Source organism: Pholcus phalangioides, unplaced genomic scaffold (genome assembly GCF_987345545.1).
Source record: "Pholcus phalangioides strain wild (caught in Gottingen) unplaced genomic scaffold, Ppha-v1.0 ptg000014l_1, whole genome shotgun sequence".
Lineage (NCBI taxonomy): Eukaryota > Metazoa > Arthropoda > Arachnida > Araneae > Pholcidae > Pholcus > Pholcus phalangioides.
Genome location: NW_028301607.1, coordinates 4,477,739 through 4,501,655, shown reverse-complemented (window position 1 = coordinate 4,501,655; position 23,917 = coordinate 4,477,739). Strand labels below are relative to the sequence as shown.

At 40.0% G+C, this 23,917-nt stretch overlaps 1 protein-coding gene across 1 annotated transcript in view; it reads right to left on the bottom strand.

The window, feature by feature from the left end:
* The window catches only part of LOC149078002 (uncharacterized), a 52,951-nt gene extending 29,883 nt beyond the window's left edge, over positions 1-23,068 (bottom strand). Inside the window, exon 1 of the mRNA XM_089241560.1 lies at positions 22,397-23,068. Within this exon, the coding sequence (XP_089097686.1) occupies positions 22,397-22,805 (409 nt within the window). The 5' untranslated portion in view covers positions 22,806-23,068. The remainder of the gene's footprint in view (positions 1-22,396) is intronic.
* Between the last annotated feature and the right edge of the window lie 849 nt (positions 23,069-23,917).

The window sequence follows — 23,917 nt, the reverse complement described above, 5'->3', positions numbered from 1 at the left end:
AAAATAAATCAGTAACTTTGATGAATAATTAAAACATTGGCTTATACGGGGGGTTCCGCCATAGAATTTTTCTGCTAAAAAAGGGCTCCGCGAGTCAAGAAAGGTTGAGAACCGCTGGGTTAACATATTCCAGGGTTGAGTAGACGATTTCAAATCCCGTCTTGCAAGAAAAACTTTTCCCACCACCACATATATATATATTTTTCGTGTTAATGTGACGTGATTTCAAGGGATAATGTAAACGCGTATCCCCGCAATGTCATCTACAGATGATGAGGGGGCACCCTCTCTCTCTCTCTCTCTCCCCCTACTAGCCATTAAACGCTCAATATTTCCATCAACGTATTTAAGTGGAAAAGGAGGCCCTAAATGCGTATTAACGATGGAGGGGTCCGTCAAAAAGACCTTTTTCTTTTTCCTCTGCTGCTCTCTCTCTCTCGAGATTAATTTGGTCATCGCCAAAATATAGAATTCAATGAGAAAGGGGGGGGGGGGATATTGATGGAATATGAATGGGGGGGGGGCCGGGCACATACGCGCAATCCAGTTGTATGTTCTAATATCAAAGTATGGACGGAGGGGAAAATTGATAATGACCTTGCACTGATAGAGTGGAGGGCGATTAATAAGACTGAGGAGGATACGAAATAAGTCGGGGGAATACCATAATTTTCAGAGTCGCGTTTAAGGAAGGATCCCGGGAGAGAGGAGCTGTTAATAAACATTCTGGTGGTGAGGCAGAAAGGTGAGGACTGAGGAAATCTTGAAGGAATTAGGAGGGGGGGGGGGAAGAGATCCCTTTTTCACCCGATCCATTTCGCTAGAAACTTGCATCGCTCGGAACAATCGATTCGAAAAGAATCACACTGACGAATTTTTCTTGTGATGAAAACTCGAACGCATCTTGGGCGTTATTCTAGGCCGCCTCCTAAACAAAACATGGCCCACCGCTTTGTTTCAAGAGACCTGGGCCATGCTGCAAAATTATTCAATGCCGGAGTTAATGACCCACACTTGTAACTTAGCCACTGAAGAGCGTTACAAGAGTTCCGTACGTGTATATCCATGGACGCAAGTTGGACGTGACACGTAGAGTGGGAAAATTCCCACTGATTAGGGGTCATTCAAATATTACGTCGTCATCGAAGGGCGAGGGGGTTTCGGATTCATTGGCTTTTGATGACAAGGGGGGGAGGGGGGTTTGAAGGTTGCTTACGTCATCTACCACCCCTTTTTGAAGATATGAAATATTCTAAGCTGCTGACGAAATTTTGCTGACAGGGGAGAGGGAGATCAGTGTTTTGCTGACAAGGGGGAGAAGGTCAAAAATGGCTGAAAATCTTCTTAGGTAATACTTGAATGGCCCCTTACGAGATGTGAAGCGGAAGGAAAAACTTGGCAAAAGTCATGAACATCGGTCGAAAGTGAGGGAGTTAGATACCGCATAATCGATCCTTTGGCTGAGTCCATACTACTTTGTCCGTCAAGGAACTGGCTGAACCGTCTGATTTTCACACAACTTATGTTGCGAGTATATGTTTGTCCTTGACGATTTTTAATGTTGTCAGAATTATGTTTGTCCCGTGTGCTACCATCCTTCTTACATATTTTGAAATGAAAATGACAAGTACCATCAGTGAGACAAAAGAACCTCATTGCAGCGATGGTGATCCATCTATACCCACTTCTAAACAACCTAGAAGCTTGCAGCTTCCCTCCAGAAAATATCTACCCAGACACAGCTGGACGATGACTCTACTGCCCACGAACCTTCTATTGCCGGTCGTATTCATACAGAATCGTTACCAGTCTGCATTCCAATGTGCGTGTCCGTGTTGTGAACCTAACTAACGTGGTTTGTTTCTGTGCAATGTTTATTATAGCACACACTATAACAAACATTACACAGAAACAAACCAAGTTCGGTTCACAACACGACACGCACATTCCAACATGTACCAATTCATTAGTAGTTCCGCAGATGACATGGACCAGGTGTATGTTTAATAGCAGTCGTCATCGTCTACATTTCCACCTGAAGCCATAAATATGGATTCATTATGCAACGCGATCAGCTTATTGACTCTCATGAGGTTTGGTATATAGCTTGAAGCAGCTTCCCAACCAAACAGTTCCACAAAAACCAAAAACCATCCCCAGCTGGGATTGAAAACTCAGCCCAAAACAGTCGAAGATTGGTACAATAAAAACCATAGATTCCAAAACTGGCGAAGATGTTTACTCAGCTTTCTCCCACAACAAAAATCACACAAAACGCGCGATTCAACGGGTGTAAACCACCGGTTGTTGACCTTCACCACACACAAAAAAAAAAAAAGATGGAACCACCACTGCACCATAATACCTTATCTACACAACGCGTGTTTACCGATCATTAAGCCATTAACACTGGAAATAAACACTGGGACGCAATATCAACGGGCGGACAAATGAATTAATGATATCACCGACATGATAGTGAAAGGAAGAGGAGGAGAAAAAAAAAAAACACGTCATGATAATGATAATAAAAAGAGATCATGATTCACTCAGCAGGTGTTCAAGCATGTATGTATATATATAAAAAGAGGAAGGATGATACCACACTATCATTCACTACATCGAAATGATTTCACTATATTTGCCTCATTAAAATGATAGCGAAAAAAAAAAAACCCCGATAATAATATGGGCGATGGCGAAATGGATCGAATCTATCATGGACTAATGTTGCATGGGAAAAAAAGAACAAGGGCAGGTGAGAAAGTAGACGTTGAGTGATATGCAAAAATAAAATAGAAAGTGCGTTGAAAAAAAGGTAAAAAGGAGCAAAAACAAGAAACCATATGTAAATTTTATTTTTATAGTTGTCTGTGCGCTTCTGATAATGAGAAGCCACGAGAGAGAGAGAGAGAGGAGAGATCGCTTCCTGGTTGAATAACACGGGAAGTTGTTAACAAGAGTTGCTTTCGAAATCTGCAACAGCCAGAGAGAGAGAGAGAAAAAGCTTGTTTCCTGTTTTTGCTTCCATCATCATCGTATTATATGGACCCCCCCCCCTCCCAAATAAACAGATGCCAAACGCAATATCAAATACTGCGCCAGGTTCTATTTTAATTAACGATCGTATCATCGTAACAATCATTACGACACGCAAGATGTTTATATTTTCACATCTATCTTCAATTACTGGAACCGAATCCCGAGAAATTCGGGAATATTTTACGATCTGTGGTTTTTAACCGAAAGGCGTTCCTACTGCCCTAGAAATACGGTGGAGACGTACGTTGCATATTCCCGAGGAATGTGTGGATGGCATGCGTCCCCCAACCCTAGGAATGCTTGGAGACGTACGTTGCATATTCCCTAGGAATTTGTGGATGGATGCGTTGAGACGTACGTTGCATATTCTTTAGGAATGTGTGGGTGGCATGCGGGCCCCCCCCCATAGGAATGCGTTGGAGACGTACGTTGCATATTCCCTAGGAATGTGTGGATGGCAGGGCCCCCCCCCCAGGAATGCGTTGGAAACGTGCGTTGCATATTCCCTAGGAATGTGGAGATGGCATGCGTCCCCCCCCCAGGAATGTGTTGGAGACGTACGTTGCATATTCTCCAGGAATGTGTGGATGGCATGCGTCCCAACCCCTTCCCCATGGAATGCGTTAGAGACGTAAGCTGCATATCCACTAGAAATGTGTGAATGTCATGCGTTCCCCTAGAAATGCATATGAAGCTGGTCTATCCTTAGAAATATGTGGAAAGGTAGAAAACGCGCATAACCCCCCCCCCCCCAGAAATGCGTATAAGAGGCTTGGCTATCCTAAGAATCTTGTGGAAGGTTAGGACGCATGCTTACCCCCTAAAAATGAGCAGTCTTTAGAAACGTGTGGAAGAGGCGTGTACACTTCTTGAAATGAGTTGAAAGCTTGCCAACTTTTTCTGCAATTACATATATCCCTAGAAAGTTAATAAAAGACGATCGTTGCGTATCCCCAGGAACGCGTGGAAGCTTGTTTATCGCTAGAAACGTGTAGAAGAGTGGGTGACGTGAGTGCTACTAAAAATGAGTAGAAAGCTCGCGCACCCTTAGAAATGAAGTTCAGAAGTAATATGTGCAGTGTACCCTCCCCCCCCCCCTCTTAAAATTCGTAGAAAAGTGGGTACCCTTTTTGCATCACTGGAAATGTGTGGAAGAGTAAAAGAGTCGTGCATACTCCTAGAAATGCGTGTGAAGCTGGTTTATCCCTAAAAAAAAGTGTGAAGGAGGAGGAGCAGGCGGTGTGCGCTCCACTCAAACTATGTGGAAAGTTTGCAGCTTTTCCTGCAATTATATCTCTGCAAAAGCGTAAAAAGCGTTCCTTGCGAAGCGAATCGTTGGAATCGTGTGGAAGGGAAGGTAACGCACGTGCCACCAAAAATGCGTAGAAATATCCCGCATCCTTAGAAATGCATTGATGTTTAGCAGCAGTGTAGACTGTACCCCCCCCCCTCTTCAAATGCGTACAAAAGTTCGTACCCTAAGAAATGCGTTCCAAAGTGTGCACCCTTAGAAATACATTGGAAGCTTGTGTATCACTGCAAATGTGTGGAAGAGTAGAAAGAATGCGTATGAATTTGGTTTATCGTTAGAAACGTGTTGAAGAAGAGTACGTACCTACCCCTGCGCACGACCCTAGAAATGCGTGGAACATTTGCCAGCGTTTCTCCTGGAATTGCGCACATTGCTAGCAAAACGTAAAAAGCGTTCATTGCATATATCCAGGAACGTGCGGAAGGTATGTGGGCTCCCCGGCTTCCGTTTTCTATGGGCAGGATAAATAAGGAATTCCGTTGGCCAAATTCGTTTTCTTTTACGGACTGAATCAATAGAGGATTCTGGGGTGGGGGGGAGGCATTTGCTATGGAGGAAATCGAAAGTGGACATTGCTGGGGGGGGGGGGGGGAACTCTCTCACACGACCGGGTATCCTGCTTGGGAACTCTGAAAGGTCGAATATTGGAAATACTTCAAACCCATTGAACGAACTCCATAATTATGTAAGTGGATCTCGTTCAGAAGAACCGAACATCACATTTTACTTCCAACTGAGTCTAGGAAATGTTTCAAGACTTGAATAAAATCCAAAATATATTCATTCCAACGCTGAGATGCAGAAGCACTCACGAATGAACAGAGTCGAAGGGGGAAAAAAAAGAACTCTACCCTACTTGACTCTACCTCATAGACTTAAGATATAAATAGACCGCGCACGCTATTCATAAAACTTGTCGAACGTGAAGAAAAGATGAGCAGTATTGTCGGGGAAAGAACAGGTTCTGCGCTATTACATTTGGCGCGTTTTCGCAGAAGCTAGGATGTTGCTGTAACGAAATTTGACTCAATTCGATCAAGTTGATGAAAACTTTCCTTCATTTTTTCAATGAATTTCACTCATTTTTATGTGAAATATTTAGGGAGTATCAGATTTGAAAAAATAAATTCTATAAAATAAACAAATATTGGAAAACGGAATTTTTTTATTTTCCATTAAGGGATAATTCTTAATAATTTCTTAACACATGGGTTTTTAAATTTTAATTGAATATATAATATTTGAAGGAAGTGAATATAAACAGTATAAATTTCATGAAATAAATTTTTTTGGCACAGTTTTTAATAGCTTTCTAAATATCTATACACACACAGGAAACAAAATATTGTATACAACAAATATATAATGTTTATGTTACTGTAAATTTGATACATTATACATAATATGTTGGAGTAAAAATAAATGCTAGAAAATCGTATATGTTGTAAAGCCTAATTCATTTATATTTTTAAATATTCTCTTCATTCACTTTGTCGCTTTTAATTTCGAAAATTTATTTATACTAGGGGTTATTAAAACAAAAATATATCTTTCCAGAACATTACAATTACTCTATATACTCATAATTAATGTATAATTAATTATAATGCATCATATGTTATGTAATGTAACACATTCACACTCATACCATATTCAGTCATGAAATAATATTCAAACAATAAGAAAAAGTTTCATTTCTAACATTCCTGAAAAACCTTTTATAACCTCATCACACAAAACTGTAAACACTTACATAATATTTCAGGATTAAAATAGATTTTACTCAAGAAAATTACAGAATCTCATCATCAATTTCTCTAAATTATAAGAATTAAAATTCCATGTAGAGTATATATGTAATAATTTAAAGTGTGTATATATATATATATATATATATATATATAATATTTTAGGATATAATATTTCATATATATAATATAATATTTACACATGTCACATATATATATATATATATATATATATATATATATATATATATATGTGACATATGTAATCTCTTCGCTCCAAAAGTATGCATATGTTAATCTTAATTTACGGTATTAAATCGTTTTTAGAATGATTCTTTTTCAAGATAACATCTGAGGTACACAATATATGACTTCAGGTCTTAGTACAGATATTGACTCAAAAAATCAATTGAATAATTAATTTTCTTGTTTGAAGAGGCAATTTCACATACAACAAACATAAATTAATGAATAAAAAAATTTCTTTTCTGTAATAGTTTTATCTCAGGTGTGAAGAGGGGTAAAAATACTATTATTTTTAGAGGTTGTTATGCATTTTTATGCCAAACTGCAATTGTCTAGAGGGGGGGGGGAGTTTCCCTCACATTCTATTTAAATAGAATATTTTTCATAAATTTCTCCTTCTGAAAAGCATATTTTCTTATAAGTTGAGCAAAACTCGAATGAACTCACTAGCTCGCCAAATCTCGCCAAATCTTGCGGAGACGTATATTTCAGTTAAAACTTCATAAAACTCACAATTTCAATCATTTATTGCCAAAAATTGTATTAAAACATTTAATAATGACTCATGACATTTGAATTTTACCAAAACTTGGAACTTTAATTGAATTAAATCCAAAATGGAGTCGTTAAAAACTGAGATTACGTCAGAAATCCATTGCATCGTCAATTTAATATTCCAATTTTTAATTTATAAGAAGGGGAATAAGCAAAAAAGTATTCCCTTGTGAAAGGACACTGGTCCCCCTTTCCTAAACCGTTCAGAACATCCGAAAGCTGCACACGTGGTGACCATTCTAATCAAAAATAAGACAGCACGTGTAGATCGTCATACGAGTAGCCATAAGGAAAGCATTGCCAGCGAGATTCCCTGACCAGAATTTCGACCGGAGTCACGTGACTCCGGATCTTTGCTTCACATTGTAACCCCTCGCGCGCACTCTATAGTATTATTACTCTGTGCTCTACCTAGTGGAATCACAAGTGGGTCGTTCACACACAAACTGTATTTCCCAAGTGTCGCCCCACCTAAAATATCTCGAGAGCTCCAAAAAAAGCAGTTTATGGCGCCAATTCATCAAGGATTCTGTAATTTTTTTTCCTTTTGGAACCATTGAGCTTTTATTTTTCTGATAACGGATGATTTAAACGTATAGCTCAATGTGGGGAGGGTAAGAAAAAAATATCCCGAATTTGTTCCACTTACCCCCCTGTTCCCTCACTTTCAACGAGGAAAAAATATCCTATAGGCGACAAGCGATTTTTTTTTTTTGTTTTGGCGATCACTTGGAACAACCTTCGAGGACGGACAACAAAACAGCGAATTGTAGTACCTTCAAGTCCACGTCAACTTCAGTGGAATCCGATTTAGTGGGAGTAACGATATTGACTTCTTAAGAATGTTTTTATGCTCGTTTCAAGAGCCAAGAATAGAGAGCGCAAAAAAACGCAAAATCTAGAATTTTAACTGAGGCTTGAATCAAGAGGTACCACCTCTCAGTCTAATACAATTAGGATCTACAGTAGACACCGTTTGTTAAAATCCCGGATAATGCTATCATTTGGGTATAGTTATCACTTTCACTAAGTGCGGAACGTACCAATATCATAACGTGGGAAAAATTCGTTTATAGTTATCAGGACTTCGGATTATGTTACCAGTTTTTTTTGGATAATTTTTTTTCTTTTGCATATTTTGAAGTTCGGAAAAAGACTCATCTCTTGCTCCTATAATTCATCTTCATAAATCTGCTAGAATATATAGGTGGTAGGAAGGATCCCGTATTGACGAAAACTATCGTACTCGGTTCCCAATCGATCTGTCTATGATCCATGAATAGCGCTTCTTTCGAAATTTTTTTTTCATATTTGAAGGTATATGTAAGGTAAAAAGAAATCCCTTTCTTCGGTTCAGGGCAAATTTTTTTCAATTTGACCACATTCACAGTTCCTCGGCTGGAAGACCTGCACCAGTGAAGGTACAATATACAAGTATGTATTATAGGAAATACCGTGATTCGTAATACCACAGCCCCTACATCTTGGAGCACAGCTCCTAGGCCGAGACCTTTGGCTGCACCCCCCCCCTCCCCCAGACCAAACTTTTCACGGGTCCCCTCTATAGTTAGTTTATAGCGTGAAAAAACAAAAAATAATGAAAATCGTCCCGAGCCTGTCAAGCAATGTCAGCCCCACCCTTGCGGGGGGGGGGGGGGCCTTCATACACATTAGACAGTTCCATTGTAACTCCTCATTATTTCTAAATTTAAAAAAAAAAAGGGATTTCAGCTCAAAGGGGGGAAAATCCTGTTTTAGGAGAACTGGAAAAAAATTCACGATTTATAAAGTTTTGAAAACCTGTTATATGTTGGAAAGAAAAACAGCTGCGTCCCGTTTGACCAAACGGGACGTATGGTCATCGTACGCAGAGCCGGGGATTTTTCGGATATAGTTATCAATCGTTTATTTTTATCAGAAAACTCGAGTCCCGATGTGATCACATTAAGAGGCGTGCTTAGTTGATGACAGAAGTTACTATATCTAGTGCCAAAACGTTCACGTATGAAGGCAGCCAAATACGTTCTTAACAGTACATGTTACCACTGAACCTTTCATTATGAAACGTTGTCTCGAATTTTTAGCGGGGTTTCAACGAAAACTATCGAGTATAAATGAGACAAACGGTCTTTCTTCAACTGAAAGTCTCCCCAATTTCTGGTTCCGATCCGGGAAATCCCAAAATAAACTTTCGACAAAAAAGGGATTATGGTCATCCCTTCTTGCCTTGCTGACTATATTTTATACGGGTTGTTTCACGAAGAATTCGAAAAATTTTACAGTTGCCTATAACGTTCAGGTGTGCGCAAGTAGCATTTCAGAAGTAAAATTTGAAAAATGATCAGCAAAAAAGAGGGAGAACTGTGATATAGTCGGACATCCGTAAATTATTAGTTTGGGGCAAAGATTTAAAAAAAAACACTTACAATGAAACCTCGATATAACGACAACGTCGAAAAGGAAAAAATATCGTTGCAGAGGGATTATCGTTACACAAAGAGACGAGTGGTTTAACATTAGAGTATAGAAATTTCCAAACAAGAACCTTTGGAAATCTATACTATACAGCATCCGTATACTATACAGCAGAGGTGCACAATCTCAGGTCCGCGAAAGGCGTTCCGACCAAATGCATCAACACATAAAACACAATATATACCCAAGCTGACTATATTTTTTGAAGAAAAAAAAATTTGTAGCAATCGGATTTTTACGGGAAAATACGAGATATCACCAATTATCATCAAAAAATTGACAAACGCAAGTTGCCAACTAAAAGCAGAAAAAAACTTTTCAAAGTTGCCAATCCGAATCAAAACAATTATCAAACGCAAGTGAAGTTGGCAATTAGAGCCAAAAAATTGTCAAATTCAAGTAAAACTAAAAACTACCGCTGAAATTGCTAAAAAAAAGAATCGCCAATGGAGGAAAACGATGGCTATTGTAAGTGACAATGGGTGTAAAAATGGGATTTACCGAAAAAACGTACATGACAATTGTGAGATGAATATATTTATATGAACATAATTAACAATGACAGTCATAATTACCATAATATGAGTCATGAGTCACGAAATAATTAATTTCAAGATGATTTGATTAAATAATTGATTTCAAAAATTCAACTAAGCCTCGTTGAAAATAAAGAAACGGGATTCTATAAAAAAACAAGTTTCGATGGCCAACATTACGGGAATGTCCCGTAGAATACAACTCATATGGTCAGTATATACAAGTTTCCAACTCGCGAACGGCAGAAATACAGCGTATCTGGCCCGTGGACTGGAAAGGTTGTGCCTCCCTGCTATATACAGCATATTGGTTAAACCACTGTGTAAACTCGACACACACGAAATGGGTAGATGCATTCAAAGTGGGAAACAATGCTCTCAAATTGCACGATACCATAATTCACACAACACACCGCCAACCACATAAAGTACGACTTTTATTTTACATCATAGAAACTTCAGAAGAGAAATTTCAGTCCTTTTCAAGGGAGGTCACGCAATCCTAACAATGACACCTGCTATTAGAATAGAGAAAGGAAAAAAAAAAAAATGGAGGACCCTAAAAAAACCCACGCAGCGTACAAGTGCCTTTGATGCGATACAATTAAATCAATGTAGCTGTAAAAAAAAAAAACAATAACACAAGAGGATATTGGCCTCACGTGACCGTAACCATATCCTGGAAATGTGTTTGGCCACAATATGTAACGACATCCATCCCGACTCCTACACCATCACCAGATTTATAGCTACAGAGTAACATCACAATTTCTCTAGCCTCGTGATTAGATGGTTTTTTTTCCCCCTCCTCCTGTTCCTTCAATTAAGCAACACACTATCCTTCCCACACACATACGTAACACACACTACAACTATACCATGTGACGTCATGTAGAGACAGAGAGAAACGTCACATTATACACGAACGCCAGCAGGGATTTCTAAAACGAGGACAAAAAAAAAAACTAATACATAGAAAAAGATAGTCTTTTTCACCAGAATCTTAGAACTTTGTGTGATGGCGTCAGTTCTTTAATTGGAATATAGGGGGTAGGAAAAAAAAAAAAGCCACGTTAATTAACGGTCACGTGACGCATTTTCGTGTGTTCCGCGGGGACATTGAAAATGCGGTTTCTAAAAATTCCCAGAAAAAAAACACACACACACACACACGCACTCATCAACCTTTAGTGAAATAAGTCGAGTATCAAGTGACTAATGAGATTACCCACTAGAAAAATACCCGATTTTCCACTCGAAAAGGGTTACAGCCCTAAACATAGAAACTGACGGACACGTGGCGTACGTAACACGACACAATCGGAAAGATTTCTATCCCGAATAACAATCGGTACTTTGTTACGACAAAGGAGTACAATGGGTCTCCGTCAAAGAGGTCAAGGGACAATTCTGCTGACGGCAATGTGTTGGAGTCTGGCCGCAGGTGGGGGGGAGAGACTTGAAACAAACTTCCTTCTCGTTCCAGTGTTGGGTTTCGCTGATGGCACACACCATATAAACCAGTCACTTAGCGTATTGTTGGCGAAAATGGCCAGCAAGTAGACAAAAACTGACGTTACATGATTATATAACTGGAAATATACATTCATTGGAGTTATATGTCCCCGCTCCCTTTTTTCTCTAGTCTAAGTCAGTAGTTCTCAAAGTGTGCGTCGCAGCTCATTGGGCTGACGGGCGTCGCGAGGAGATGGCATGCGATGATACGCACCTCTGTCTGGAATACAGGCTCTGATGAATCGACGCCGCAATCCTTCCTACCCAGTACAGATCCAACAGGACGAGACGGGAAATACATTCCCAAATCGGTTTACCGGTGGAGGCAGGTTCGGGGGGAGGGGAAGTTGCCATCCTTCTTGATTTCTCCCGTCAGCTTTTTTTGTCATAGCTATAACAATCCACCATCACCAAGGATGACAACGGAGACAGACCAGCACGTTAGCCTGCCTTGGACGAGGAGATGGTATACAGATGTGTGTCGCCATTCAGTGATTTCTTTCTAGACTATTCTGGAGGACCGCGGATGAACGATAGCAGCAACGGCAAAAAAAAAACCGTGGGTGGAAAAAGTTTGAGAATCAATGGAATTCTAAACTTATTACGTTTGCTGCAGCCTAGAGGATAATATAAGAATTACCGGTGGCACCCTTGCGTGTTCTCTGCTCGCTTTAGTGGCAAAGCCAAAAGAATAAAAAACACGACACATATCAAGGCAATCATACTCAATTTTAATTTTGTTTTTAATATAATGTTATCAACTTCATAATTCAATCAACTGAATATTTGAGGCGCGCCCCACATGCCGATTTTAAAGAAATCTACAAAATATTCTCGGCATAGCGAGCAACGGATCTTGCAACATTTAAATTACACCTATTAAAATATTTCTCAATTAGCAGTTCCGTCTTTGGAGGATAGATGGCAGCAAATAAACGAGATTCTTGCATTTTTACACAGGGCGGATCTCGCGAAATTGGCTTAAATTGTGTCCCCAATAGTTTTTACATTGAATATATTTGACACGAAACTTTTTTTTTTATCCCTTTCTATTTAATTCCTGTTTCTGGCAAAAGCCACCACGAACCCCCCCCCCTTTTTTTTTTTAATTTTTCCATCAATAGATTTTTAAAATTTGCTTGAACAAATTTTCATTTAAGGAAAATGTGGTCCTCCTCGTCCCCAGCCCGTTTTTCAAATTCTATTTTAAAACAAAAATATATTTTTCAATAATATATATACAGTGAAACTCCTCTAAGACGGCCACTCGGCTTAAAAATGGCCGTCTGCGGAGGTGACAGTCGAATAGGGGGTTGTATGACAAGAAAAACACATTTCAGGGGGGCGTCTCAAAATAACGGTTTTCGATGTCACAAAAGAACCTTATGCTCTATTTACTTACAATGCCCACAAAACAGATACATATCCAGTGAAACCTCGCTACAACGATACTCAATATAACGGTAAATCCCTCTACAACGGTATTTTTTTCAAATATTGTTTGGAACATCCTATAATAGTCTGTAATGTTAAACTTCTCTCGATACAACGATATCCTTTACTATGATAAATCCCTCTACAACGATATTTTTTAAGGAGAATTTCGAAAAACAGCTACAACTTTTATTATATCTATTTTTTGCTCGAAATATACTTCAGTATATTTTTTTAACTCGTGTCACATGTTTCAGTTCTTCCGGGGAAGTCTAATAATATTATCGGTGTTGGGCATCACCTAATCACCGAAAGTGTTTGATATCGCTATTTTTTGCGCGATACACCAAAGTGTATTGCGATAACCCCCTTTACAGGAGCAATTATACACTTCCAACTGAATTTCTTTTATCAGCAAGTCGAAATACGTATTTTGCAGCGAATAAATACTCAAAAGCGCATTTTTCGGTTATACCGAAAACGTGAATTTAGAAAAGTTGCCAACAGCAGCATAACTCTGATGACACGTGATAATACTTTTGACTGTCGATTTAAAGATAATTCCTCTACCAAAGATATTTCTTCTTAGTTCGATATCGTTATGTATATCTAGGTTTCACTGTATCTTATGCAGAACCTGAAATACCAAATCATCCGATCAATTGCTTAATCTGTATTATCCGGGATCTGTTCTTTATTTATAGCAAATACTGTACATGTTCTTTTTCATCACATTTCTTTTACTCCCTCACTGTTGTTCTACCGAATCTCTGAAGAAAGTATCCTCAAAGCCGAAACTTCCACATCCTTTACCTATCAGTAAAGGTCACAGACTATATTTGTCTGGTTTACCCTGTCACCCCGGGAGCAAATTTTTAAACCGTCTCACCAGCTAGCAGCAACCGTATTGCATTAGCCTTTGCCATCCTATTTGCAAATGTTTCTAACCTGATATTATCATACTATCATGACGAAATAGGATGCTGTGTTTTTCAAAATGTGGCAAACTTGCTAGGTAGTCTGGATGACGTTTATGTCAAACAGTGCAGAGGCCTTCCATCTCTAGGAGGTGCTGGATGGATTCGCATCTAGCGAGAACCCGGGTTTGACCCCCACCAGTGGTCGACTGAAGTTGGTTTTCTATGGTACACAACTTCGAGGCGTAAATACAAGAAGATCTCCCTGGTAAAAAGTCTCGCCAAACTTACAACGGTGCACATGTTCAATCATCATACTTCACTCATGGTTTGAAAAGTAGATGGCAGCACTAACAATTCACGCACAACACTAGATACGCACTGAGCTGTTAGGTACACGTGCACACTTCCGGCAAAATTCATTTGATAAAAAATTTCTGATGGCGATAAAACAGTTGCGTTCGGTTTGAAAGAAAGGAGGAAACCGGTTATGGGGGAGACCCAAGATAGTATAGTACATCGATAATCCAGTGGACAGCACCGGAGCTCAGTGTATATCAGAGTATGTACGTTTTCCAACGGATCAGGGAACTCATGAAAGCGAACGAAGAAGAAAATACCTTAATTACTGGAATCATTGTCAGAGACCACCACCATTGAATTCTATTTTTTGGGGGCAATACATAGTATTACTTGTAGCCCTGCAATTAACTTTTCACGAAATGAGAGAAAAAGCCGGGCTTTTTTTCCCCCCATTTCGGCGATGTCATTTTACGAGCGAAAAAACGCTCACCTCACGTGCTGGAAACCACACCGTCACGTCACGATCCGTGACGTCATTCTTGGGCAAAGAAATTACACACACCGCCAAAAATTTCCCTGAAACTCACTCGCACCACGCCCACCAAGAAATTGATTTCGAAACTAACCGTCTCGGAAACAGAGCGGGGAAAAAAATAGTTCATCGCATGTTGCACTGTATACAAGAGTGTTGCAAAAGAACATAACATTGAACAAAATACTTGGGGAACTTGAGAGCTTGTAGCGAAAACAACTTTTTTTAGACATCCATCTAATAACGATGGATCCTTTACATTACTATATAAATGTCCCCAAGCTGATGCCGATAAGACATGGTTAAAGTTTTCATCTAATGAACGAGCAGACAAGTCATAAGCGCAATTGGAGGTATAGGATTCCGTGTAAAGGATCCTTCATATTGTTAACATAAATGTCCTTGGGCTGTAATCGAAAGATTTCGTGTCAAAAGGACAAGTACTAAAGCTGAAAGCGCATTTGGAGGTGTAGTTTACGTGTAGAGAATCTCCTTCATATTGCTATGTATTGTAAATGTCTTGGGTTGCCATCGTAAGATTTTGCGTTCAAAGAACGACCACGAAAGCCAAAAAGCGCATTTGGAGGAATTGCACTTTATGTAAAGGATTCTTTGCGTTATGCAAATTTTAACGGACTGTCATCGTGAGATTTTGCACCAAAAGAACAAGTACCAAAGCCGGAAGCAGATTTGGAGTTGTTGCACGCCATATAAAGGATCTTTCACATTGTTGCATAAATGCCCCTGGACGGTAATCATAAGATTTGGCGTCTAAAGAATGAGCACGAAATCCAAAAGCGTATTTTAGAGCGATTGCGCTCCGTGTGAAGGATCCTTCACATTGCAAATTTACCTCGGTCGTCATCGTAAGATCAGGCGTCTAAAGAACGAGAAGCATATTCGGGTGGGGAGGGAGTAATCCTTTACGTTATTATGTAATTGTCTTTGAGCTTTTTTTTATCGCAAGATTCTGAGCCGAGTGAACGAGTACTAAAGCTAAAGCGCATTTGCAAAGTTTTGTAAAAAGACTTTTATAAAAACTTTTATATTGTAATCCCGGCCTCTTACACTCCCTGTAAAAGATCCTTCACATTGTTATGTAGACGTCCCCAGGCTGTCATCAAAATGTTTTGCGTCTACAGAACGAGTACCAAAGCCGAAAGCAGATTTGGAGTTGTTTCATTCCTTGTAAAGGATCCTTCATATTTTTACATTAATATGTCCCTGAACTGTAATCTTAAGATTCTGCGTCTAAAGAACGAGCACGAAAGGCTCAAATGGCTTCGAATGCCAAAAGCGTGATTTGAAGATATTGCACTCCATGTAAAGGATCGCTCACTTTGTTACGTGAATGTCCCTGGACCGTGATCCTAAGATTTTGCACCTAGAAAACGAGCACGAACGCCGTAAAGTAGATTTGGTGCTATCGTTCTCCATGTGTATAAAGGAGCTCCTATATTTTTGAGTAAATGTTCCCAGGCTGCTGCGTCATTGCAAAAAGCTTCACGTCCAAGTACTGGATACAGCCACAAGTGCATGTGGAGCTTTTGTTCTCCAGGAAGACGGATGTGAATAAAGAAGCACCAGAGTGAGTGAAGGGAAAAAAAAAATTAAGTATTTCAAAATCAAAAGTCATGTGAGAGTCTTCTCTTTCTTCTCTCCTTTCCTAATGCCTTGATGACTAACACCCGGGGAGCAAAAATCGCACGTGCGAAAGAAATATTTCAAAGTATGACGAATACCCAGATCACGGGGTCACATTATAAGTCTCAAAAGCCCGTATAAACATGGCAGGAAAAAATCCCCCATTCCAGTTTCCAGCTTTTTTTTTTTAACTCCTACAACCAGCATAGTTGACATGTAAGGAGGGACAGAAGCCTCATAAAAACCTTTCCGTGGATATCTTCCCTCCACCACCGATCCAAAAAAAGAGAGATTTGTTGTGAAAAGTATATAAGAGGTCGTAGGGGCCCCCCGGGCCAACGACAGAAATCCACGTGCATTTGCTGGTACCAGCAGGCACTCGGCATGGAAAAACATGACGGAGGTTTCTACTAGTTCCTCTCCTCTGTGGAGGCAGCGTGATTCTTTTTCTTTTCTCCTTCATCCTCTTGGGGAGGGAGAAGGCTATAGATAGAAAACTGCTGCCATGGCAGAATGACAACATATACACACGCATAACAGCATTTATATTTAGACCTCGAATTCAGCTGGAGTAACGTCAAACTTTCACAATTTGGCTTCGAATAATTAAGCAGCAGTTGCGTGTTTACCAAATCCAAAGCTTTCATTGATGACACCAGGGCTCATGTTTGTTATGATTTCTCATTGTAATCAAGTTATCACTGGTTTGCTCGATTGAAGGCTTGAATAAGGGGGCTCATATTTAGGCAGATTTCCCATTGTTATAAAGTCATTATCCGTTACTCCCGATTGGAAGCTTCCATGCGTAAGGCTCATGTTTAGGCAGATTTCGCAATGTTATCGATTTATTACTGGTTTACTCTACTGGAAGTTCCCATCACGGGCTCATATTTAGGCAGTTTCCGCATTGTTATAAAGTTATTGCCAGTTACTTGATTGGAAGATTTCATCTTGTGCTTCTGTTTAGGCAGATTAAGTATTGTTTGTTACTGGTTTTCTCGACTGAAAGCTATTATTAGATTTCACACTGTTATCAAGGTTACTGGTTTATTCAATCACTACTACTTAACAGCACATATTACTCTCGTACACATTGCTCTGCGTAATTCCTTACAAATTGGTACATGCCGGATGTGTGTTCTGAGTTCATATGTGCAGTCCCTAGCACATTATTCGACTAGTTAACTCAAACAGAAGCTTCCATTCTGGAACTCATGTTTATGCCTGTTTCGCATTGCTATCAAGTTATTACCGGTTTATTCGATTAGATGCTTCCATTCTATGAGCTAGGGCTCATGTTCAGGCAGATTGTGTATTGTTATCAAATTGATTATCGATTTACTCGACTAAAAGCTTCCATTTAAGGGCTCATGTTTGGGCACATTTCGCATTGCTATCAAGTTATAACTTGTTTACTCGATTGGAACCTTCCATCCCAGGGTTCACGTTTAGGCAGATTTCAAATTGTTATCAAATTAATTATCGGTTTACTCGTGTTTCCGCAAGTCGGCGTTGTCAACCTTTGTCAGAGGCGTCGCGGCGAGCTGGAGATACTGATTAGTGTGCCTATTTATGCTTTGAAATGAGAACTCATATGGTAAAATATATACCAAACTATTCTGTGGGAGCTGCAGATGAACCCTGAATTGGGCAAGGGAGCCGCAAGTGACAGAAGTTTGGGAACCATTGAACTCGATTGGAAGCTTCAATCCCGGGCTCTTGTTTAGGTAGATTGTTTGTTACCGGTTTACTCGATTGAAATTCTATGGCTAACGTTTATTGAGATTTCGCATTGTTATCAAGTTAATACTGGTTCACACGATATGAAGCTTCTGTTAAGGCAGATTTTGTATTTTCATAACAACATAGATTGGAAGCATCCGATTTTGTAAACAACTTAAGTCGGGGGGCTTCTTGCTTATCTAGGGTAAATTTTGCATCTATTTCGACCTGTTTCTAAATATGGGGAGATTAAAAGGAAGAAAAGACTTTTCCCTTTCCTTTCTTGCCATCACTATGTCTGAAATATTCCAGACAAAAAACCATTACCATCTTTTTTTTTTTGGGCTTCTCTTAATAGTTTTTTATACGCAAGGCAATGACAAAATCACGAAACGTCCATAAGATGGACAATTTGCTGTAATTTTTTTTATATACCGTGAACGATTTGAGAACGGGTGGAGGGGAGGGGGAATAAGAAAAAAAAAAAAAGAACTGGACAATGATTTAGAAACGTGATTAAGTCACGCCCCAAACAAGACTCTCTTGCAGAAGAGTCGGGATACACATTAGTATAGGTTTCACTGAAATAGAAAAGGGGGGGAAAAAAATGCTATTACAAATGATCTTACCCTTGAGGGGGTACCCGGGGCCGAAGCAACTGTTGACTTTTTTTTCCTCATGTGATGTATTTTATGAAATCCTTATCTGGCAAGGGCCCAGGGATAGCTTTTAGATCTTGTCACATGATGGGTAACCTCAAATTCGCCTCTACGAGAGCCTTCCCTTCACTCTCCACAAATATCCGAATGATGACACTGGGCTTGAAATTTTCCGATTAAAAAAACAAAATGAAATGACGAATCCATGCATGTTCAAGGATAGGTGTGTGTCATTTTTACGTACAAAGTGGGCATGTAGAATGGTGTGTTTCGATTAACGGTAACCCGAGGACCCCCCCCCCCCTCCCCCAGCTCAAACACGGAGATAACCACGGATCAACTACACTGCGTTATAGTCAGTGACTAGAGGGGTGTGTGTGTGTACTTTTATGAATTCAACTATCTTTGGTGGGAACAACCCTCGTGGGCTCCATGGACCACCACTTTGAAACTATCAATATAATAATACTTGAAAGCAGGAGCATTAATATTTACAGCGGCAAAAACCGGGAACCCATAGATCAGCGGTTCTCAACCGGTGCTCCGCGGAGCCCTTGGAGCTCCGTGTGCACTTCCCAGGGGCTCCGCAGCTGCTCGAGGAGACTAAAATAAATCAGTAAATTTGATTAAAAAACAAAACAGAGGTCTGAAGGGTACCACCATATAAGTTATATACTAAAAAGGGCTCCTCGAGCCAAACGGGGCTCCGCCATAGAAATTATATGTTGGAAAGAGCTCCGGGAGTCAGAATAGGTTGAGAACCGCTGCCTAGATGATCAAATTGATCCCATATAGTCTGACCATTCCAGTACCTTTTTTTTTTAATTCCCGCAGTTCACATAAGTTCACACAAAAAATACTTACGCCACTGGAAGTGTAAATGAAAGTCTGAAATTATACGTTTTGTGTGTTTTTATCCCTCCCCCCTTCTCTCTTTCTTGTACGGACGCCGCAGCATGCATACCACGCCAATGATTCAACAACCCTCTTCCGTCAAACGAGTCACTCTCAGTTTTTATTTTCCAAACGCGTACAATCACGTTCTTTTCTCTATACAAGGAGATGTATCAGTGTATCGCCGTCTCTCATGACACATTTTTTCCTCATTCCCAGTGGCGTAACACCTGTACGTTGCGGAGATCGTAAACCTGGTGAGTGTGAGGTTTACGTGACCTGGTCCGAATTGTCAATGATCGTTGAACAATGATATCACATATAAATATGATTGAATTTTTTTTTTCTTTTCTGGACCGCGGGTCATCTCGAGGCCACGACTGTTCAAGCATCGTATCGATTCCGGGTAGTAGTGACGTCACTGTCATCGTCGAATTAATATTTTTTTCTTCTTTTTTTTTCAAACATTCTCTTTTCTTCTGGATTGTGATTGATCAAACACCACTGGCATCATATAGATGTTATCGGTTTTTGGGTCGCAGTTCTTTGATCAAGCACCACCGTCATAAAAAATGTAATCGATTTTTGGGCCGTAATTGATAAGCACCACCGTCATTTAATTCGATGGATCCCACTTATTACGTTCCCGCTTAGAACGTGAGATTCATTTTCGTGGTCTATTAAAACTCGGACATTTCGCGTTTAAAGCGCAAGAGCTCCACTTATAACGTTTTTCATGAAAAATAGGCCTATCATAAGCGGGATCGGCTGTAAATGGAACCGATTTTCGGTTTTATCAAGCATCACTGGCGTAATAATAGATGTCACCGTTTTTTTTTTGTTTTGAGTCACGACTGATCAAGTCCCGCTGGCATAGAAATCATATTTTGGTTTGCAATTGATCATGCACCACCGTGAAAAGAAGTCATACATTTTTTAGTCGCAACTGACCAAGCACTACAGTCGCAATACGTGCTATAGGTGCCGCAACCTGGGGGCTGAGGCTGTTTGTGCGTGTCACCCCCCCCTCCCCACATTAGATTTTACCCCAATAATCAATGAATATACTATACATAATTTTAGGCCGGGATTACAATATAAAAGTTTTAGAAAAGTTCTTTCATAAAACTTGAAAAATGCAACCATTAAGATCATCAGTTGCATTTGCTCGAATGTAACCAATATGCTTATTGGTTGGATTTTTTTTTAAGTTTTATAAAAGAGTTTTTATCAAACTTTTATAGTGTAATCCCGGAACTCATCAATCACCACAGACATACATGTTATATTTTGAGTCATAATTGATCAAGCCTCATTGACATAGCATGTCATCGATTATAAGTTGCAATTAATCAAGTACTATCGTCAAAATTGTCATTGATTATTGAGATCAAGCCCCATTGGCATAATGGATGTCAGGGTCGGAAATAAAGGGCGGCAAATGGGACAACTGCCCCGGGCGGCGAAATTTATGGGGAGACAAATTTTAGGTGGGAGAAAAAATCCCGTTACAAAATCATCGAATTTCACTGTGGGGTGGGAGCGGAAAATCCTTGTTACGGCCCGGATAGATGCCATCGATATTTGAGTCGCAATTGACCAAGCATCACTGTCACCATACATGCCATCAATTTTTGGGTCGCATGGAGCAAATACCACCGACACAATATATTCCATCGATTTTTTTGGGTCGCAGTTGATGAAGTAACACTAGTATAATTTGATGTCACAATTTTTGTGTTGCAACACCTCAAGCACCACTGACGTAGATGACGTCATCATATTTTGGGTCGTAATTAATCAAATCCCACTGGAATAACAAATGCCATCGATTTTAGGTTGCAGTTTATCAAGTACCACCATCATAATAGATTTCACTGATTATTGAGCCAAACTCATCAAGTTTCACTGAAATACTAGAACACATGCCATCGATTTTTGAATCACAATTAATCAAGCACCACCGTCATAATAGATGTCACTGATTGACAATCGATGGCATATTATCAAGATCTCGATTTTTGGATCGCAACTGATCAAACTCCACTGACATGACAGATGTCATCGATTTTTGAGTCGCAATCGATTAAGTACCACCATATCATATATCATTGACTTGGATAGCGACTTTTTTCTTAGACACCATTGGCATCACTTAAACACAAATCTTGGGTCGAGACTGATGACAAAAATAACGACATCGATCGATTACGATATAGACAGATGAGAACAAAAATTTTAGAGGGAATATTGGCAACTGATGCAGGCCCGTCATAACCCATGCACGACCCCAAATGGGGCACTTGCGAATGTTCATTATTGTTGTACTTAATTCCAAAGATTGGGGGTACAAATCTAAGGTGACTCTAAACCAACCTTCACCTAAGACCCCATTATGCTACTTATAAAAACGACCCTGAGAAGGTGTGAAATTTTAGGATGCGTCCCACCACCTATCACTTTAATATGAATCATAAGCTCAGCGCCGCTTTAAGGCATGAGCAGCACGGCCAGGGGGGCCACGAGGGGGAAGGGGCAGTGCCGTCTTAATGCATGGGCCCACCCGGGCACCTCAAGAGAAGAGGGACCTCACAAAAATGAGATCCGGTTGAAATTTTTTAGGATTTACCAGGTAGGGCCTCCGAAAAACCCTTGGCCAGGGAACCTATGATACTCTTAAGACTGCCCTGGGGACTGGTTGAATTTTTCGGAATTAAGCATCTAAATTGGTAGGCAAGCCCGTCTGCACGTCAAGTCAGAGGCGGCCTGCAGTTTTTTTTTTTTTCAGACGGCCCTGCATCAACCCTAGTATAAATTGACACTAAAATCAACAAAGATGAATTGATGAAAAACTCCACTCACCCGTAATATGCATCTGACCATTAGTCCCACCGTGACCGTCGCAGAAGCCATTCGCGACGCGGCTGGCCCCTCGGTCATCGTCACAGTCGTTACCGTCACACTGTCCAGGCGCTGCGTCGCGGTGACCGTTCAGTCCTCCTCCTCCAACGTTCACTCGGACCCACTCGTACCGTTTGTTCGGCCCGTTCAGCGGCTTCTCGTTGACGAAGTCGAAGTTCCACTTCTCCTGGTCGAACTTCATCTGCTTCTCGAGTTCGCGCTCGACGAACTTCAGCGTTTGCTCGTGGTCGACGGGACCGAACAGGGTCCGCCTCACCCGCGACGACGACGATGACCCTTCGGTGATTACAGGCATCGGGTCCGGCGGCCTTTTCTGCTGCTGCGGCATGATAACGTCACATTTGGTCATGACCGCACATGCTGTCTAAACGGGAGTGGGAAATGCACGTCCACACTGAGGGGTGGGTGGGTGTAACAATCCTTTCCGAGGAATAATTGCACGCAAGCACGCACGGAATCAAATTAAAAACAACAACAACACTGAAGCTGTCCTCAAATGGCTTTCATGCGTCCTTTCTAGAGGCCATTTAAAAACGCTGTAAACAAAAAAGGACGCTACACTCCACAGCTCCGGGTTCGCATGACTCTCTCTCACTCATCTCACTCCTCTCTAGAGCTCTTCTTTTTTTTTTTTCCTCACCCTTCACGTATTTAGCTCTGTTACTTTCTATGCTTCACTGTTTAGCCATTTTTTTTATATATATATTATTTTACTATTATTTATCTCTCTTTTTCACTTTTATTATTATTATTATTATTGTTCTTTTTACTCTCCTCGTCGTCGTCGTCGTCGACGTACTACGCGTAGATGCAGGTGCGTTGCGTCATCGGCGGTGACCCCGCCCACTGTTGATGGGGAGAAGAGGGGTTGCTTGTTTGTGTTTTTGACAGAATTCTCGCCAAATCGATCTTCTGAAATCTTGAAAGCATTGGTATTCAACGGCAGTCGTAAATACACAGGGAATTTCTCTCGCCAAAGTCGCCGCCGGGATTACTACTCGTACAACGTGTGATCTCCATCCAGCAAATGGAGATATAGATGTTGGAGAAAAAACAAAAATAAAATTTTTCATTTTGAGAACTTTGCATTCATTCGCACGAATTTTTTTTTAAATCACAACGTTTGCATTCATTCAAAAAAGTAATTGTCAAATCAAATATTTTGCATTCATTCAAAAAATAATTGTCAAATAAAAAATATTGCATTCACCCGCGAAATATTTTTCAAATGAAAACATTTTGTACTCATCCTCAAAAATTTTTAAATAAAAAAAAATGTAATTCATCAGCAAAAATAATTAAAATAAAAAAATTTGCATTCATTTGCAAAAATAATTGTCAAATCAAAGATTTTGCATTCATTTACAAAAATAATTGTCAAATCAAAGATTTTGCATTCATCAGCAAAAATAATTGTCAAATCAAAGATTTTGCATTCATTTACGAAAATAATTGTCAAAT